Source organism: Oncorhynchus mykiss, chromosome 15, assembly GCF_013265735.2.
Source record: "Oncorhynchus mykiss isolate Arlee chromosome 15, USDA_OmykA_1.1, whole genome shotgun sequence".
In the NCBI taxonomy this organism is placed as follows: Eukaryota; Metazoa; Chordata; class Actinopteri; order Salmoniformes; family Salmonidae; genus Oncorhynchus; species Oncorhynchus mykiss.
Genome location: NC_048579.1, coordinates 27332486 through 27348623, shown reverse-complemented (window position 1 = coordinate 27348623; position 16138 = coordinate 27332486). Strand labels below are relative to the sequence as shown.

The following is a 16138-nucleotide window of genomic DNA, read 5'->3' as shown; positions in this document are numbered from 1 at the left end:
TATTTTTGCAATGACCGTCCAGTTTACTATTTTGGGCCAAGTGCGCCCTTTATTCAACTGTATGACGGGATCTTACCGTGGTCAGTGATGCGTGTCCGGCTCAGGTTGAGCTTGAAGAGCTGAACACAGTGGACCAGACCTCTCCTCACGACCGTGTCACCCACCTGAGTACTGGCCAAGCTTAATACCTGGAACATAAAGCCACAACATCAATGCAATTACTGCTAATAATTGCATCAAATCAATCATTTTATTAGTCACATGCGCCAAATACAACAGCCTTACAGTGAAATGCTTACTTACAAGCCCCTAACCAACAATGCAGTTAAAAAATATATATAAGAAATAAAACGAACAAGTAAATAAAGAGTAGCACTAAAATAACAATAGCGAGGCTATATATAGGGGGGTACCGATACAGAGTCAATGTGTGGGGGCACCAGTTAGTCGAGGTAATTGAGGTAATATGTAGATGTAGGTAGAGTTATTAAAGTGACTATGCGTAGATAATAACAGAGTAGCAGCGGTGTAAAAGAGAGGGGGGGCAATGCAAATAGTCCGGGTAGCCATTTGATTAGATGTTCAGGAGTCTTATGGCTTGGGGGTAGAAGCTGTTAAGAAGCATTTTGGACCTAGACTTGACGCTCCGGTGCCGTGCGGTAGCAGAGAGAACAGTCTATGGTGGTGGCTGAAGTCTTTGACCATTTTTAGGGCCTTCCTCTGACACCGCCTGGTATAGAGGTCCTGGATGGCAGAAAGCTTGGCCCTAGTGATGTACTGGGCCGTACGCACTAACCTCTGTAGTGTCTTGCGGTCGGAGGCAGAGCAGTTGCCATACCAGGCAGTGATGCAACCAGATGCTCTCGATAGTGCAGCTGTAAAACCTTTTGAGGATCCATGCCAAATATTTTCCTGAGGGGGAATAGATTTTGTTGTGCCCTCTTCACGATTGTCTTGGTGTGCTTGGACCATGTTAGTTTGACACCAAGGAACTTGAAGCTCTCAACCTGCTCCACTACAGCCCCGTCGATGAGAATGGGGGCGTGCTCAGTCCTCCTTTTCCTGTAGTCCACAATCATCTCATTTGTCTTGATCACGTTGAGGGAGAGGTTGTTGTCCTGGCACCACACTGCCAGGTCTCTGACCTCCTCCCTTTAGGCTGTCTCGTCGTTGTCGGTGATCATGACACTGTTGTGTCATCGGCAAACTTAATGGTGGTGTTGGAGTCGTACCTGGCCGTGCAGCTTGAACAAAGTTTTACAACGGAGCGCCCTAGCTGACCTATAACTTATTTGCAGAGTTCTATCCACTGACACAATAGTTGTCTTTGGGGTTTCATGCATGCTCCGTACCTGCAGGTGTGGCAGACCGGTGACGAGGGCGGCCACTCCTCGGCTGGTGACGGCCGTGCGGTCCAGACACAGCTCCAGCAGCTCCTGCAGACAGTGCAGGGAGGGCAGCCCGGCGTCCGTCACCTGCGTGTTGCTGAGTGACAGCCTCTTCAGCCTGGAGACAGGAGAGGGGGACATTTCTATCAGCTTCCACAAGACAGAGGTTGGTGACCACTGAGTGCCAGTCTATCATGACAAGCGTGTATATTGACACCAGGAGAGGATAATAGTTATGAGAGAGTGAGCTGACCTGGTCATGGTAGCCAGCTGGGTGACCCCCTGGTCGGTGACGTATGTGTAGTCAGTTAGGTCCAGCTCGGACAGTAGGGACAGTCTGGAGAGGAAGGCCAGGCCGGCGTCCGTCACCGAGTGGCGTCCAGGCAGGGTCAGCTGGGTCAGCCGGAGACCTGGGATGAACAAGCCAAAACAGACGTAGTACTTTAGTAAACACATTGAACTATATACTGTGAGCCATACACAACATTAACATCTGCAGTAATCTTCCCCTCTAATCAGGGACCTGAGAAAACAGGGAGAATGGACTCTGGAAAATCAATTACTTTAAGTCAATCAAACAGCAGTACTGCAGACCTTGAGGCCCTGATTTGAAAACTCCTGCTGTACACAGTCTCCCTCCCTCTCCTTCTCTCAGATGTGAGTACTCCTGCTGTACACACACATACAATGTGCAGCTCACCTGAGATGATCTGGAGAATGTTGTTGCCATCAGCGACGGAGATGCCAGCCACGCTGAGGGCAGAGAGGGCGGAGTGGGTGGCCAGGTGCTCCAGAGAGCCCTCCCTCACCGCCGTGCCGTCCAGGTAGAGGGTCTGCAGGCTGGGAAGCTCAGCCAGGGCCGACACGTCACTCACCTGACAGACGAGGGAGGAAGGGGTCAAAGTAGACCTAAATCTCAAATTGGGCTCAGGATATTGTGGTTGGGTGTGTTGTCATGTTTGTGTGCTTGTAGGAGCGCAAGAGTGAGCTACCTTAGTGTGTTTGATGCTGAGCAGTCGTAGCTGGGGCACACAGGCGGGCAGCGCTGCCAGGGTGGCCTCCGTGATAGAGGTCTGGTTCAGACTAAGCTGGGTGAGTGTCGAAGGAGCAGACTGCAGGTACAGCACCATCCCTACATCGCTTACTTTGGTCTGGTCTAGCGACAGGAAAGACAGGCTCTTCAAGCCTTTCAGACACAAAGGGTGCAGAGTGAGATTTATTTTTTTTATCTTAGTCCTCCTTTCAAGTTGGTGAAATGGTTGACACATTTATCCGTAATTATGATTTCAATCATTTTTACCAAGTTGAAGCGCCACTCTTTCCATATTATGCTCCCATATCATGCTTTCGGAAAGTATTCAGTTACGTTACAGCCTTATTCTAAAATTGATTATATAGCTTTTCCCCCTCATCAATCTACACATAATATCCCATAATTTTTGGGAAATGTTAGCAAATGAAGTATTACATTTGCATAAGTATTCAGACCCTACTTTGTTGAAGCACCTTTGAAGCACCTTTGGCAGCGATTACAGCCTTGAGTCTTCTTGAGTATGACATTACAAGCTTGGCACATCTCTCTGTACTTTGCTCCGTTCATCTTTCCCTCGATCCTGACTAGTCTCCTGGTCCCTACCGCTGAAAAACATCCCCACAGCACTTTTACTGAGGAGTGGCTTCCGTCTGGCCACTCTACCATAAAGGCCAGTTGGTGGACTGCTGCAGAGATGGTTGTCCTTCTGGAAGGTTCTCCTGTCTCCACAGAGGAACTCTAGAGCGCTGTCAGATTGACCATCTGGTTCTTGGTCACCTCCCTGACCTAGTCCCCCCCCCCCCGTTGCTCAGCTTAGCCGGGCGGCCAGCTCTAGGAAGAGTCTTGGTGGTTCCAAACTTCTTCCATTTAAGAATAATGGTGGCCACTGTGTTCTTGGGGCCCTTCAATGCTGCAAAAAAAATGTGGTACCCTTCCCCAGATCTGTGCCTCGACACAATCATGTCTCGGAGCTCTACGGACAGTTACTTAGACTTCATGGCTTGGTTTTTGCTCTGACATGCACTGTCAACTGTGGGACCTTATATAGACAGGTGTGTGCTTTTCCAAATCATGTCCAATCAATTGAATTTACCACAGGTGGACTCCAAGTTGTAGAAACATATCAAGGATGATTCATGGAAACAGGATGCGCCTAAGCTCAATTTTGAGTCTCATAGCAAAGGGTCTGAATACTTACGCAAATAAAGTATTCCTGTTTTCAATTTTTAACCTGTTTTCAATTTTTAACCTTTAAAAATCGGTTTAAAAGGCTTGACCTAGTGTTCCCGCAAGGAGTCATAGCAGGCTTCAGCTTTACAAAGTTACCCCTTTCTTTTTCAAGGTCTTCTGACCTACAGTGCATTCGGAAACTATTCAGGCCCCTTCCCTTTACCACATTTTGTTACATTACAGCCTTATTCTAAAATGGATATATATATTTGTTCTTCTCATCAATCTACACACAATACCCCATAATGGCAAAATGAAAACAGGTTTTTAGAAATGTTTGCAAATTGATAAAAAATAAAAAACACTCCTCCTCTGATGAAACCAAGATTGAACTCTTTGGCCTGAATGCCAAGCGTCACGTCTGGAGGAAACCTGGCACGATCCCAAAGGGTGAAGCATGGTGGTGGCAGCAGCATCATACTGTGGGGATGTTTTTCAGCAGCAGGGACTGGGAGACTAGTCAGGATCGAGGGAAAGATGAACGGAGCAAAGTACAGCGAGATCCTTGATGAAAACCTGCTCCAGAGCACTCAGGACCTCAGACTGGGGCAAAGGTTCACCTTCCACAGGACAACGACCCTAAGAACACAGCCAAGACAAGGCAGGAGTGGCTTCGGGACAAGTCTCTGAATGTTCTTGAGTGGCCCAGCCAGAGCCCGGACTTGAACCCGATCTAACATCTCTGGAGAGAAAATAGCTGCGCAGCGCCGCTTCCCATCCAACCTGACAGAGCTTGAGAGGATCTGCAGAGAAGATTGGAGGAACTCCCCAAATACAGGTGTACCAAGCTTGTAGCGTCATACCCAAGAAGACTCGAGGCTGTAATCTCTGCCAAAGGTGCTTTAACAAAGTACTGAGTAAAGGGTCTGAATACTTATGTAAATGTGATATTTCAGTTTTAGATTTTTTATCAAATGTGCAAAAATGTCTAAAAACCTGTTTTTGCTTTGTCATTATAGGGTATTGTGTGCAGATTGATGAGGATTCTAATTGTTTTAATCCATTTAGAATAAGGCTGTAACGTAACAAAATGTGGAAAAATTGAAGGGGTCTGAATACTTTCCGAATGCACTGTATATTCACAAGACTGCTTACCAAGCATGAAAAACTTAATTCATCCACAGCCATTCTATGCTGTAGCCAGGGTCATTTTTATTAGTGCACACCATAGCAAAACGTTTTGCAACAGAAAACCAAAACAAACGTTACTTATTGGGCAAGTTCAGGCATAGTCCCTTCCTGTTTCAGTCAGTTATCTTTTGTTTGGTGCCTAGTGAATACAACCCAGAATTAGAGAAGAACCTCACCTGTGATGTGTTGCAGACAGGAGTCTGTTAGCTTGCTACATGAGGCCAGGTTCAGGTGCTGCAGTTTCAGTAGGCTGCACAGCACAGAGAGGCCTGCGTCTGGACAACGGGAAGACAAAGAGATAGCAACCATCACTATCATAGCCACAAGCTGCAAAGATAACCAGTCACATGCTTAAAGTGATAGCTTACCAATGCATCTATATTCCTTTATTTTTGTAACTTTCTTTCTTAACTTGACATTCAAATGGCGCTAATAATAGTGTTGAAATAGGGCTCTGGTCAAAAGTAGTGCACTTTATATGGAATGGGTTGCCATTTGGGACGCATACTCAGTGAGCACAAATGCTGTCAAGGTAAAGGTATACCTGTGATGAGAGGAGAGTTGACCAGGCTCAGGTGCTTCAGTGCAGTGAAGGCCCGTAGCTGCCGGAGCAGCTCGTTGGTGGAGTACGGGTAGCAGTTGAGGACAAACTTCTGCATCGGGCAGCCGAAAAAGAGTTCCAGGGTGCGCGGGCGAAGGAGCCTCTCGCGGGACATGTGACTGAGCAGGAGCTCGGCCAGTTCAGGGGTCAGACACGACAGACTGCTGCTGTACTGCATGCTGGGAGCTGAGAGAGGAGGAACGAAGGAGAGAAAGAAAGAAGTTGTCAAAGCAGCTTTCCAGACATGAATTTCTGTGATCTTGACTTTTTTACACAATTGCAATAAACCACAACCAATGTATGTACAATTCTGACAATTTCTGAGATGAGATGGTTGGAAAAACAGTCGGCAAGAAGTGAGGCCTTTCAACCTTTATTTGTGTGCAAATAACAGTGTTGGACTTTAAAGTTGTTCTCTGACCTGTCATGAGGTTGACTGTGGCCCGGGTGGCCATTGCACAGAGAGAGGGGACGCTGGGCGTCCTGAAGGGTTTCTTGGGGGGGGATGGGTGACCCTGAGTGGCCTGGGGGTCATCCTGGGCAGCTCTCTGGAGGCGCTCTACTGCAGCCTGGCCCGCTGCCCCCGGCACCACACAACCTGCAGCCTCTTCTGGCTCCACTGCTGGGTCCTCTGCCACCCCCTCCCTGGGAGAGACACAACCATGTGTGACATCTAGTCAACTGATTAAAGATAAGAAAAGCTTCCCGATTCTCCACCCTTGTGCACACTTCCCGTCATGGATTTAACAATGGTGGAAACTTACACCAATCCAGGGCTTTAAATCAATGACGGGGAGTGTGCAAGTTCATAATGTGGAGAACTCTGCTGCATTCAAAATGCATGTATTTACTGAACAAGTTCCACAGGTGCATGTTCATTCATTGTTTATGGTTCACTGAACAAGCATGGGGAAACAGTGTTTAAACCCTTTACAATGAATATCTGTGAAGATATTTGGATTTTTACGAATTATCTTTGAAAGACAATGTCCTGAAAAAGGGACGTTTCTTTTTTTCTGCCGATTTTAGATCCTGGACAGTATCAAATGTTAAACGAAATTGAAATCACGTTACAAAAAAAGACATTGCTTTAAAGTGGAGGGCATGGTCATGATATAGGCTAGGTTTAGGCTGGGCACTCACCTAAGTCTGTTGCCCTGGTCTGGCCAGTGGTGTCTGGGCTCCAGCCCTCCACGCAGCCGGTTCTCTGGGAAGAAGGGTAATCGGGGCATACCTGCTGGGGTTAACCATAGTTTAGGCCTTTAGGATACTCAATTTAAATCTGTATTAATTCTAGAAGCCATACATCTTGAATTACACTACATGACCAAAAGTATGTGGACTCGTGGAACATCTCATTCCAAAATCATGGGCATTAATGCGGAGTTGGTTCCCCGTTTTCTGCTATAACAGCCTCCACTCTTCTGGGAAGGCGTTCCACTAGATGTTGGAACATTGCTGCGGGGACTTGCTTCCACTCAGCCACAAGAGCCGTAGTCAGGTCAGGCAATGATGTTGGGCGATTAGGCCTGGCTCGCAGTCGGCATTCCAATTTATCCCAAAGGTTTTTGATGGGGTTGAGGTCAGGGCTCTGTGCAGGCCAGTCAAGTTCTTCCACACCGATCTTAACAAACCATTTCTGTATGGACCTCGCTTTGTGCACAGGGGCATTGTCATGTTGAAACAGGGAAGGGCCTTCCCCAAACTGTTGCCACAAAGTTGGATGCACAGAATCGTCTAGAATGTCATTGTATGCTGTCGCGTTAAGATTCCCTTCACTGGAACTAAGAGGCCTCGCCCGAACCATGAAAAACAGCCCTAGACCATTATTCCTCCTCCACCAAACTTTACAGTTGGCACTATGCATCGGGCCAGGTAGCGTTCTCCTGGCATTCGCCAAACCCAGATCTGTCCTTCGGACTGCTAGATGGTGAAGCATGATTCATTACTCCAGAGAACGCATTTCCACTGCTCCAGAGTTCAATGGTGCTTTACACCACTCCAGCCAATGCTTGGCATTGCGCATGGTGACCTTAGGCATGTGTGCGGCTGCTCGGGCATGGAAACCCATTTCACGAAGCTCCTGACAAACAGTTATTGTGCTGACGTGCTTCCAGAGGCAGTTTGAAACTCAGTAGTGAGCGTTGCAACTGAGGACAGGCGATTGTTACGCACTACACGCTTCAGCACCCGGCAGTCACGTTCTATGAGCTCGTGTGGCCTACCACCTCACGGCTGAGCCATTGTTGCTCCTAGAGGTTTCCACTTCACAATCACAGCACATGCCACGTTGAAAGTCACTGAGCTCCTCAATAAGGTCATTTTACTGCCAATGTTCGTCTATGGAGATTGCAAGGCCGTGTGCTCGATTTTATACACCTGTCAGCAACGGGTGTGGCTGAAATAGCCAAATCCACTAATTTGAAGGGATGTCCACATACTTTGTATATATATAGTGTATTTCAGACAAATATCCAAGCTATTTAACCATCTGAATGCATGTCTGAGACCTATCACATGCCTCTCATCAACAACATCGCTCTCTCTAATCACAATGTTCCACTTTTTCCGTTTTAGCTTCCTCTTTGGCTGTAAAAGCAATCCCCGGCAATGACCTTCACATGAAGTGTAACACTTGGATTACTGTCTGTACCTCAGAGCTTGAATACTTGAATACTCAGAGAAACGGACAAATTTTGGCACGAGTGAGTGCAGCGCAAACTTGCATAAATTGGAAAGTCGGGCACATTCATCTGCTATTTCCCAATCAAAGCAGCTTTCTCATGGTCAGTGAGGAGATATCAAACACCATCACTGGGCCAGTTGGCTCACTATCCTGACCGCAGCCATGGCAGGTTAGTTCAATGGATTTCTACACACACTGGTTCACTTCCAACTACTTCTGCAGTAACCTGCCGTAAAAAATAAAAAAAAAATCGATATTCCCAGGGGACAGTAGGTTAAATCCTACTGCAAATGGGGCTGCAGTGCTCATCAAGTTCAAAGCCATTTGTCTAACCACTGACACAGAGAGAGGGCTCATCTTTATTGGACTGTAAAGAACAAGGTGTTCAGAGGAAAAACCAGGGAGACACAGAGGAAGGAAGGAAGGATAAAAGAAAATTCCAAACAGAGGTTGTTGTACCATTGAGGAGGAAGTACGGCTCTCTACCCCCCTCTGGCATCTCTTCATCGTCTGAGCTGGCAGCCTCCTCTGCATCACCAGGATTCAGCTTCTGGCCCCGTCCTGTCAGGGAAAAACTGCATGAACACTTTGGAGTAGGATGAAGTGGTACCTAGACGCTGATCTTGGGTCAGTTTCACATTGTTCCCACTTACGGTTAAGGTTAGGATTGGGGAGAGGAAGCTGATCCTAGATCTGTACCTAGGAGAAACTGTGCCCGGAGTGAACAATTCACATTCAGCTGACCCAAAGAATGCCTGAATAAAACTTAGTGCCTGTAATGGTGTTATGGTGTCTTCACAAAGTGATGCCTCAAACTAAATGGGTCCATAATGCAATAGCCTGCGTGAGTAAGGCAATTAAACAACATTACATTTATACTCCAAGAAAATACATTTCTGAAGGTAAAACACCCAACAAGTCATCAACTTTGATATTTGAAAATACATCAAATACATTGTGAATGAGGACTTCATACGCCAGACGTGAATCTTACCCCAGGAGTGAGAAGGTCCAGTCATTGGGGGGCCAACACCAGGGATGCCTGCGTAGCCCACTGCTTCTTCCCACAGCTGGTGAGGCAGAGGTGGGGGCCGAGCAGGATCCTCCATCCCTTCCTCCTCCAGCTCTGGTATCTGGGGCTGCTGTGGCTGGGGAAGCGCAGGGGGTGCAACTACCACCTCCTCCTGACCCAATAAGAGGCGATCAGCTGGGCTGGCCGGATCCTGGGGTGTCTCTGGGGGCGTGGTCTGGATACAGAGGGCGGCGTTGGGCGTGAGGCCCAGGGAGCGCAGGGAGCAAGCCAGCTCCGCATCCCCAAAGCGTTTCCGTGGGAACCCCTGGAGGAGCGAAAAGGAGGCCAGGGAGGGGTAGCGCCCGGAGATGTGCTCCATCACGCTGCGCAGAGGGGCGTCGGCGGGGAAGCGCTCCCGCATGGACTCCCCAGAGGGTAGCCGGATCTACAGGGAGAGACACAGAGGGTGAAACCTCCATTATAAACATACCACCTCAGTCTCCATCTAACTAGGCTACACATTTCATGCACGCCTCTTCAATCAACTAATAGGGGTGCTCTCAAGTCAACAATCGAGACAGAAGTCTACCTATGCTCAGGGCTCTAAATTAATACAACACATTTTGGTATCACCGGTGTTAAGGAGCACCAGAAAATAAGATGTTTTTAATTGATTGAGATATAACCTATATTGGGTCTATGTGTATTCTAGCTACTTCTGGAGCACATGTTGTACCATAAAAACGAATATGGAAACCTGTAAAACATTTGTTTAGTATAAAAAGCTAAAATGTTGATACAAAAACCTGTTATTGGGGGAATATTAGGCTTCTACATTGTTTAACAGGTTATTTCTATAAATAATGGAGTCAATGTGTGGCAAAGGGATCAACATTTACACATGTATTTTCATGCAGTTCCACATGTGTACTTAAGAGGAATAAAAGTGAATATATGCAAATTGACCCATAACTCCAGCACTTCATTTTAATTTTCAAGGACCTCAACGTTATACAATTGTAAATCATTGTACATATAGGGCCTAATATAGAACCACTAAATAGGGGATTAACACTAAAAATAATACATTTTTTAGGCCTTGCCAATGCATTGATATTCAAATTATTCTTACATTCTAAAATATGGACATTGTCTGTCTAAATAGACTGGATACATTTTTCTAGGTTGCTCATCTATTAGCAGGACTGATCAGAAAATGTTGCAAGCATGTTATGTAGCCTAACGTCAGTGGATTATTTTGCTCTTCACTCGCGTAATAGCCTAGGCTTCTCCAAACCAAAATCCTGTGACTTGTCTGGTAATGAATCAATGTGATTTTTAAAAACGAAATCTCCATATTTTTGGTTAATTGACCTCTGGCTGAGAAAATACGTGGAGGTGCAGCTCATCTATTCATTTGCTCATTTATCACATATCAGAAACATTTAGCATGCTATAATGTAAGCTTATATCAATAAGTGCGTTATTTTGCTATTGACTGATATTATGCAATTGACTTTAGGCAATTCCAAAAGCCTGCGGAGGTTGTGAAATATGAACACGACACTCACATGCTTTTGAAAAGAGATTTCCATTATTTTCTATGCATATCATGATGAAAATAGTCACTCTGGAACAACAGTACAGCGAAGCGCACTGGTTGTAAAAGCAAAATATTTAGGAGCATATGCAACCAAAATGGTCACACTTTAGAGCACTGCCTATGCTGCTAGGAATACAGTGGCTTCATAAAATATTCATACCCACTTGACTTACTCCACATTTTGTTATTACAGTCTGAACAAAAAAAATGAATTCAATTTCTCTTCTCACCATCTACACACAATACCCCATAATGACAAAGTGAAAACATGTTTTTAGATATCTTTTTTCCTCACTCAAATTTATTGAGAATGAAATACAGAAATATTGAATTTACATAAGTATTCACAACCCTGAGTCAGTACTTTGTAGAAGCACATTTGGCAGCGATTACAGCTGAACCTTCCTGGGTAAGTCGCCAAGAGCTTTGCACACCTGGATTGTGAACATTTGCCCAATATTATTTTCAAAATTCTTCAAGCTCTGTCAAATTGGTTGTTGATCATTGCTAGACAACCATTTTCGGGTCTTGCCATAGATTTGAGTAGATTTAAGTCGAAACTGTAACTTGACCACTCAAAAACATTGACTGTCTTCTTGGTAAGTAACTCCAGTGTAGATTTGGCCATGTGTTTAAGGTTATTGTACTGATGAAAGGTGAATTAATCTCCCAGCGTCTGATGGAAAGCAGACTGAACCAGGTTTTCCTATAGGATTTTGCCTGTGCTTAGCTTCATTCCATTTTTATCCTGAAAAACTCCCCAGTCCTTAACAATTACAAGCATACCCATAACATCATGCAGTCACGACTATGTTTGAAAATATGGAGAGTGGTAATACTAATGTTTTGTATTTGCCCCAAACATAACACTTTGCATTCAGGACAAAAAGTGAATTGCTTGGCCACATTTTTTGTAGTATTACATTAGTGCCTTATTTCAAACAGGATGCATGTTTTGGAATATTTTTATTCTGTACAGGCTTCCTTTTCATTCTGTCAATTAGGCTAGTATTGTGAAGTAACTACAATGTTGTTGATCCATCCTCAGTTCTATCACAGCCATTAAACTCTGTAACTGTTTTAAAGTCACCATTGGCTTCATGGTGAAATCCCTGAGCAGTTTCCTTACGCTCTGTCAACTGAGTTAGAAAGGACGCCTGTATCTTTGTAGTTACTGGGTAATTAACAACTTCACCATTCTCAAAGTTATATTCGATGTCTGCTTTTTTTTTTTATCCATCTACCAATAGATTCCCTTCTTTGCGAGGCATTGGAAAACCTATTTTTGGTTGAATCTACGTTTGAAATTCAATGCTCGACTAAGGGACCTTACATTCAGATAATTGTACGTTTGGGGTACAGAGATGAGGTAGTCATTCAAAAATCATGTTAAACACTATTATTACAGTCCATGTAACTTATTAAGCACATTTTTACTGATGAACTTATTTAAGCTTGCCATAGCAAAGGGGTTGAATACTTATTGACTCAAAGACATTTCAGCTTTTCCTTTTTAATTAAATTTGTAGAAATTTCAACAAAAAAAAACACTGACATTTTGGGGTATTGTGTGTAGGCCAGTGACAAAAAAAGTCTCAATTTAATCCATTTTAAATTCAGGCTGTAACAAAAAGTCAAGGGGTGTGAATACTTTCTGAAGGCACTGCATGTAAACATTGCCAGAGGGCTCAGTCTCACCATGAGGATGCAGTTGTTGTCTACACTAGTCTGGACCGTACCCCCCAGCCTCTGGCCTTGGCTGCTGCCAGGGGGGGGCGTGGTCTCAGTGGGGGCGCTCGGCTGGGTCTTCTTCTCCTGTAAGCTCCTCCGGTCCTCAGCAATACGCTTCAGCACCAGCTCACGCTCCTGAGGTAACACACACGTCACAGGAATGCCATGTCTGAGTGTGAATTTTTTGCAAAAGGGCTGAATATAGAGTCTCAATCATATGAATAAACCAATCTTCAGTGTAAATTGTGGCACAAGGCAATATGCACTGCAGTATGTTAGACTAGCATGTTGAATACCCTGTGGCTATGCTGGGTGTGTGTGTGCTCAGTGTGTTTCAGCTGATCCATCAGGCAGTTGCTGCTGACCTGTTTCTTCTGCCTCCTCTCGTTCCTGGCCTCGTTGGCCACACGCATCCTCTGCTGCTCCTGAAAGTCACTCTTGTCCTGCCTGATACGGGACTCCAACGGTGGGGTGTCTATGGATGGGCTGGTGGGTTGCGGGGATCCCAGGACTAAAGAGGGGCCTTCAGACACACATTAGAAACAGAACGGTCACTGCTGAAATAAAGAGTCAAATAACTATCTACTATGCTATGTCCAGAGTAAGTTGGCGTTTTTTCCCAAAACTTCAGTTAAGTAATATATATTTAAGGCTACAATTTCAAACGAGGAACGTGTCTGAGGCAGGGGAGAACGACTGGGAAAGGGGATAGATACCTAGTCAGTTGCACAACTGAATGCATTCAACCGAAATGTGCCTTCCTCATTTAAACCTTTGAATCAGAGGTGCGGGGGGGGCTGCCTTAATCAACAGCCACATAATCGGCACCCGGGGAGCAGTTATTGTGGGGGTTAACTGCCGTACTCAGATTGTTCCACCTTGCCAGCTCGGGGATTCAAACAAGTAACCTTTCGCTTCCTGTCTCAACTCTCTAACCTACCTGACGCCACTGCCCCCTCTCATTGAAGTCACAAAGTAGTTCAAGGTCGAACGCAGTACTGGAGGCTGTTTCCAGAAAGTAAGGTTCACATTATGGTGAATGGGAAAATGGCAATCTTCGAGGTCAGTATTTGTGTAAATATTTACATCTTTTTTTTACACAATCATAGAAGCAATTATTGGTACTATCACACCACATGGATGTCCTTGAACCGATTATTTTTAAATCACACACAAAAGAAGAATGAAAATGGAGTTGCTACCACCAGCCTACACTACCCCAGTTGGCCTTCAACTTGAGATACTAAATGAGAGGGTGGGCAGCAATAAGTTAGCCTGCAAAGTCACTTCCTAGAGTAACTAAAACTACACATGCGATGTTTCCAAAAACTCCTCCATGAGCAAGATGGCAATACGTCAAATGCACCACTAAGACATCATATACTGAAACGTAATCAGTGTCATCACTATGTTATAACAAATAAGCATTATTGGTAGATTTTGGAGGGAGGGAGATTAGCTTGGAAACAAAAGGCTTGGATAATTTACTGTAACTTATGCCTTATGTCCTGTCCTGTACACAGTTCCCCTGTATATGCAGCTGGAAACAAGGCAAAGCCACTCGCTGTTCCAAGTTTTACAAGACCGTTACCTGATTTGTACAAAATGGATAAAAGACACCACAAGTGGTCAATTGTGCACAATTAGACAATGGACCATTACATTACAGTATGCAATCAACCATAGAAAACAAATGTCTGATGAAATATCATAATGGTGTGTCACACCTCTACTGTCATTGGGCGATGTCTGTGAGTGTGATGTGCTTGGGGGGCAAGAGCTCCCTGCATCTTTGGGAGGGTTGAATGCAGCAAATGCCGTTGAAACTGGCTGGGGTGGATTTTTGACCAGCTTGTGCCTCAGATTTTCACCTTGTAAAAGCCTGCCGTAAACACATAGAAAAAAAGATGGGTGAAAAAAAACAACCATTTGACCAGTTCAGTTATTGACGACACCGGTCTTGACATCGGAAAACATAGTTCTTTGCCTGTCCATTTAAGGGTTATGGTTTGGGAGGACTCACCACTCAGCTGCATCAGACACTGAGAAGTGTCCTGCCTGCACGGCAGACTGGATCTGCTCCTCACTGAAGCCCATCTCACACAGGGTATGGAACAACTCTCCGATAGTCTGCAACACAAGGCCATGGGGGTGTGAGACAAACAGGAAATGTCATAACAAAAGGCGGGCCTATACACAAACCGCACTCTTGCCCGAACACAAAAGGGGCTGGGCAAAGGGTGCCTTCGAGCAGGACAATCAGATGATGCCCTACAAAGTCAATCAATCTCAGTCAATAATGCCTGAATGAAGTGTGACTGATGAATGGAGTGGTTGTTTGGCTCGACAAAGTGCAAGTTTGACCAAAGACAGCAGCTGATTGAAGTGAGCTAGCCTTGAGATTTATCCTTATAGGGAAATGCTGTGTTGTCATACAAGCTTGTTTTCTAGGTCTGATAAAGCACAACAATTTCATATGTATTTTCAACTAGCTGGCTAGCTTAGTTGGTATCTAGCTAGCTGTGTTGTACTTCCAGTGCCAATTAATAAACTATAATCACAGATAGAACAATGATACAGATATTTCCTCAGATGTATAAATGTGAAGCATCTGCTTGGCATTTCCACTCATGAGAGGAAGCACACTGGCCGGTGTTGTGCCAACCCCCCCCCTTTCACGTGAACGAGCTCTCACTCAATTCTTCATTGCTGTGACTTGCTTGCTAGTTGAGATTTCTGCTCTTCACTCCGTTGTCAGTTTAGCCTACATGGACTTTACCCTTTCCAAAAGTGTTTTTTTAATCGCGTTGTTTCGAGTGCAACTGGAATGAGTTATTGCACAATCGCACTTCACAGAGGAGGTGTTCCCTGATGGAAATATGCAGATGCTGCTAGATCGCGCCAATAGGATATCGGTAGCTCGTGCTTGGCTCTGCCCACTTTGACTAATTTATTCCTATTGTAAACGACAGTCTGTGGTCAATCTTGGTTTAGTTACAAAAAATCTTGCCTATAGTCTAGGACCTCTACTCTAGGTTAGAAACTTTGACGTGACATGATGATCACTCTGAACTCCACTTCTTCAAAGAAATGATCAATGTCCGGGTATTTTACTTGAGCTCATTCTAACCTAAACAGGGCCATTTGTATCTTAATGCAGATAACTACCGGTAGCTAGCTAGCTTACTGTCATTTTAGCAAGCGAACTACTGCTACGGGAATTTACAATGGAGAATGTGCTAGGTACAATAGCTAGCATAGCTAGCTAACGTTATCCAATTAGCTGTTAGTTACTACTGTACCAACTTATCTAAGTAATAACTGTTATTCTTTAGAAGTGAAAGTATTAAGCCAGTTGGCTATTTGCAACTTACCGGAGTGGAATCCATACTTTCCGTTTCAGTGGTTCTTTGCACTAGCTAGCTATGTGCCCTGTTGTTGGCTTGCATGTCAAGGAAAGATTAGTAGCCAGAGCCAATGGCCAAATTACAGAACGCGATTTGAACCTATCAAAACTGCTGACAGACAGTGGGAAACGCCCCGAAAACCACAGTTATTCCAAAATAAGAAAATGTTTATACAGACTACACACACGTTTGAACACTTCGTCGCTTCGTTTCAATATCAATATAACTGTCTGTAGCAATGTGTACTCAGACAAGACAGTCAGCAAATGATAATCCACACCATATAACCAGCAGCTCGTGGTACCGCTTTCTTTAA

General features: G+C 44.8%; 1 protein-coding gene across 2 annotated transcripts in view; it reads right to left on the bottom strand.

The window, feature by feature from the left end:
- Window positions 1–16138, bottom strand: part of LOC110489907 — an 18356-nt gene extending 2218 nt beyond the window's left edge. The window contains exons 1-16 of one of the 2 annotated variants that reach the window (XM_021562891.2): window positions 15790–16138; window positions 14439–14545; window positions 14143–14297; window positions 12781–12938; window positions 12383–12550; window positions 9064–9526; window positions 8529–8630; window positions 6527–6620; window positions 5805–6028; window positions 5327–5569; window positions 4959–5057; window positions 2381–2574; window positions 2089–2263; window positions 1642–1798; window positions 1353–1506; window positions 77–188 (exon numbers count right to left, since the gene is read on the bottom strand). In XM_021562891.2, the coding sequence (XP_021418566.2) occupies window positions 77–188; window positions 1353–1506; window positions 1642–1798; window positions 2089–2263; window positions 2381–2574; window positions 4959–5057; window positions 5327–5569; window positions 5805–6028; window positions 6527–6620; window positions 8529–8630; window positions 9064–9526; window positions 12383–12550; window positions 12781–12938; window positions 14143–14297; window positions 14439–14545; window positions 15790–15804 (2620 nt within the window). In that variant the 5' untranslated portion in view covers window positions 15805–16138. The remainder of the gene's footprint in view (window positions 1–76; window positions 189–1352; window positions 1507–1641; window positions 1799–2088; window positions 2264–2380; window positions 2575–4958; window positions 5058–5326; window positions 5570–5804; window positions 6029–6526; window positions 6621–8528; window positions 8631–9063; window positions 9527–12382; window positions 12551–12780; window positions 12939–14142; window positions 14298–14438; window positions 14546–15789) is intronic. The other variant, XM_021562892.2, reaches the window with a different exon arrangement.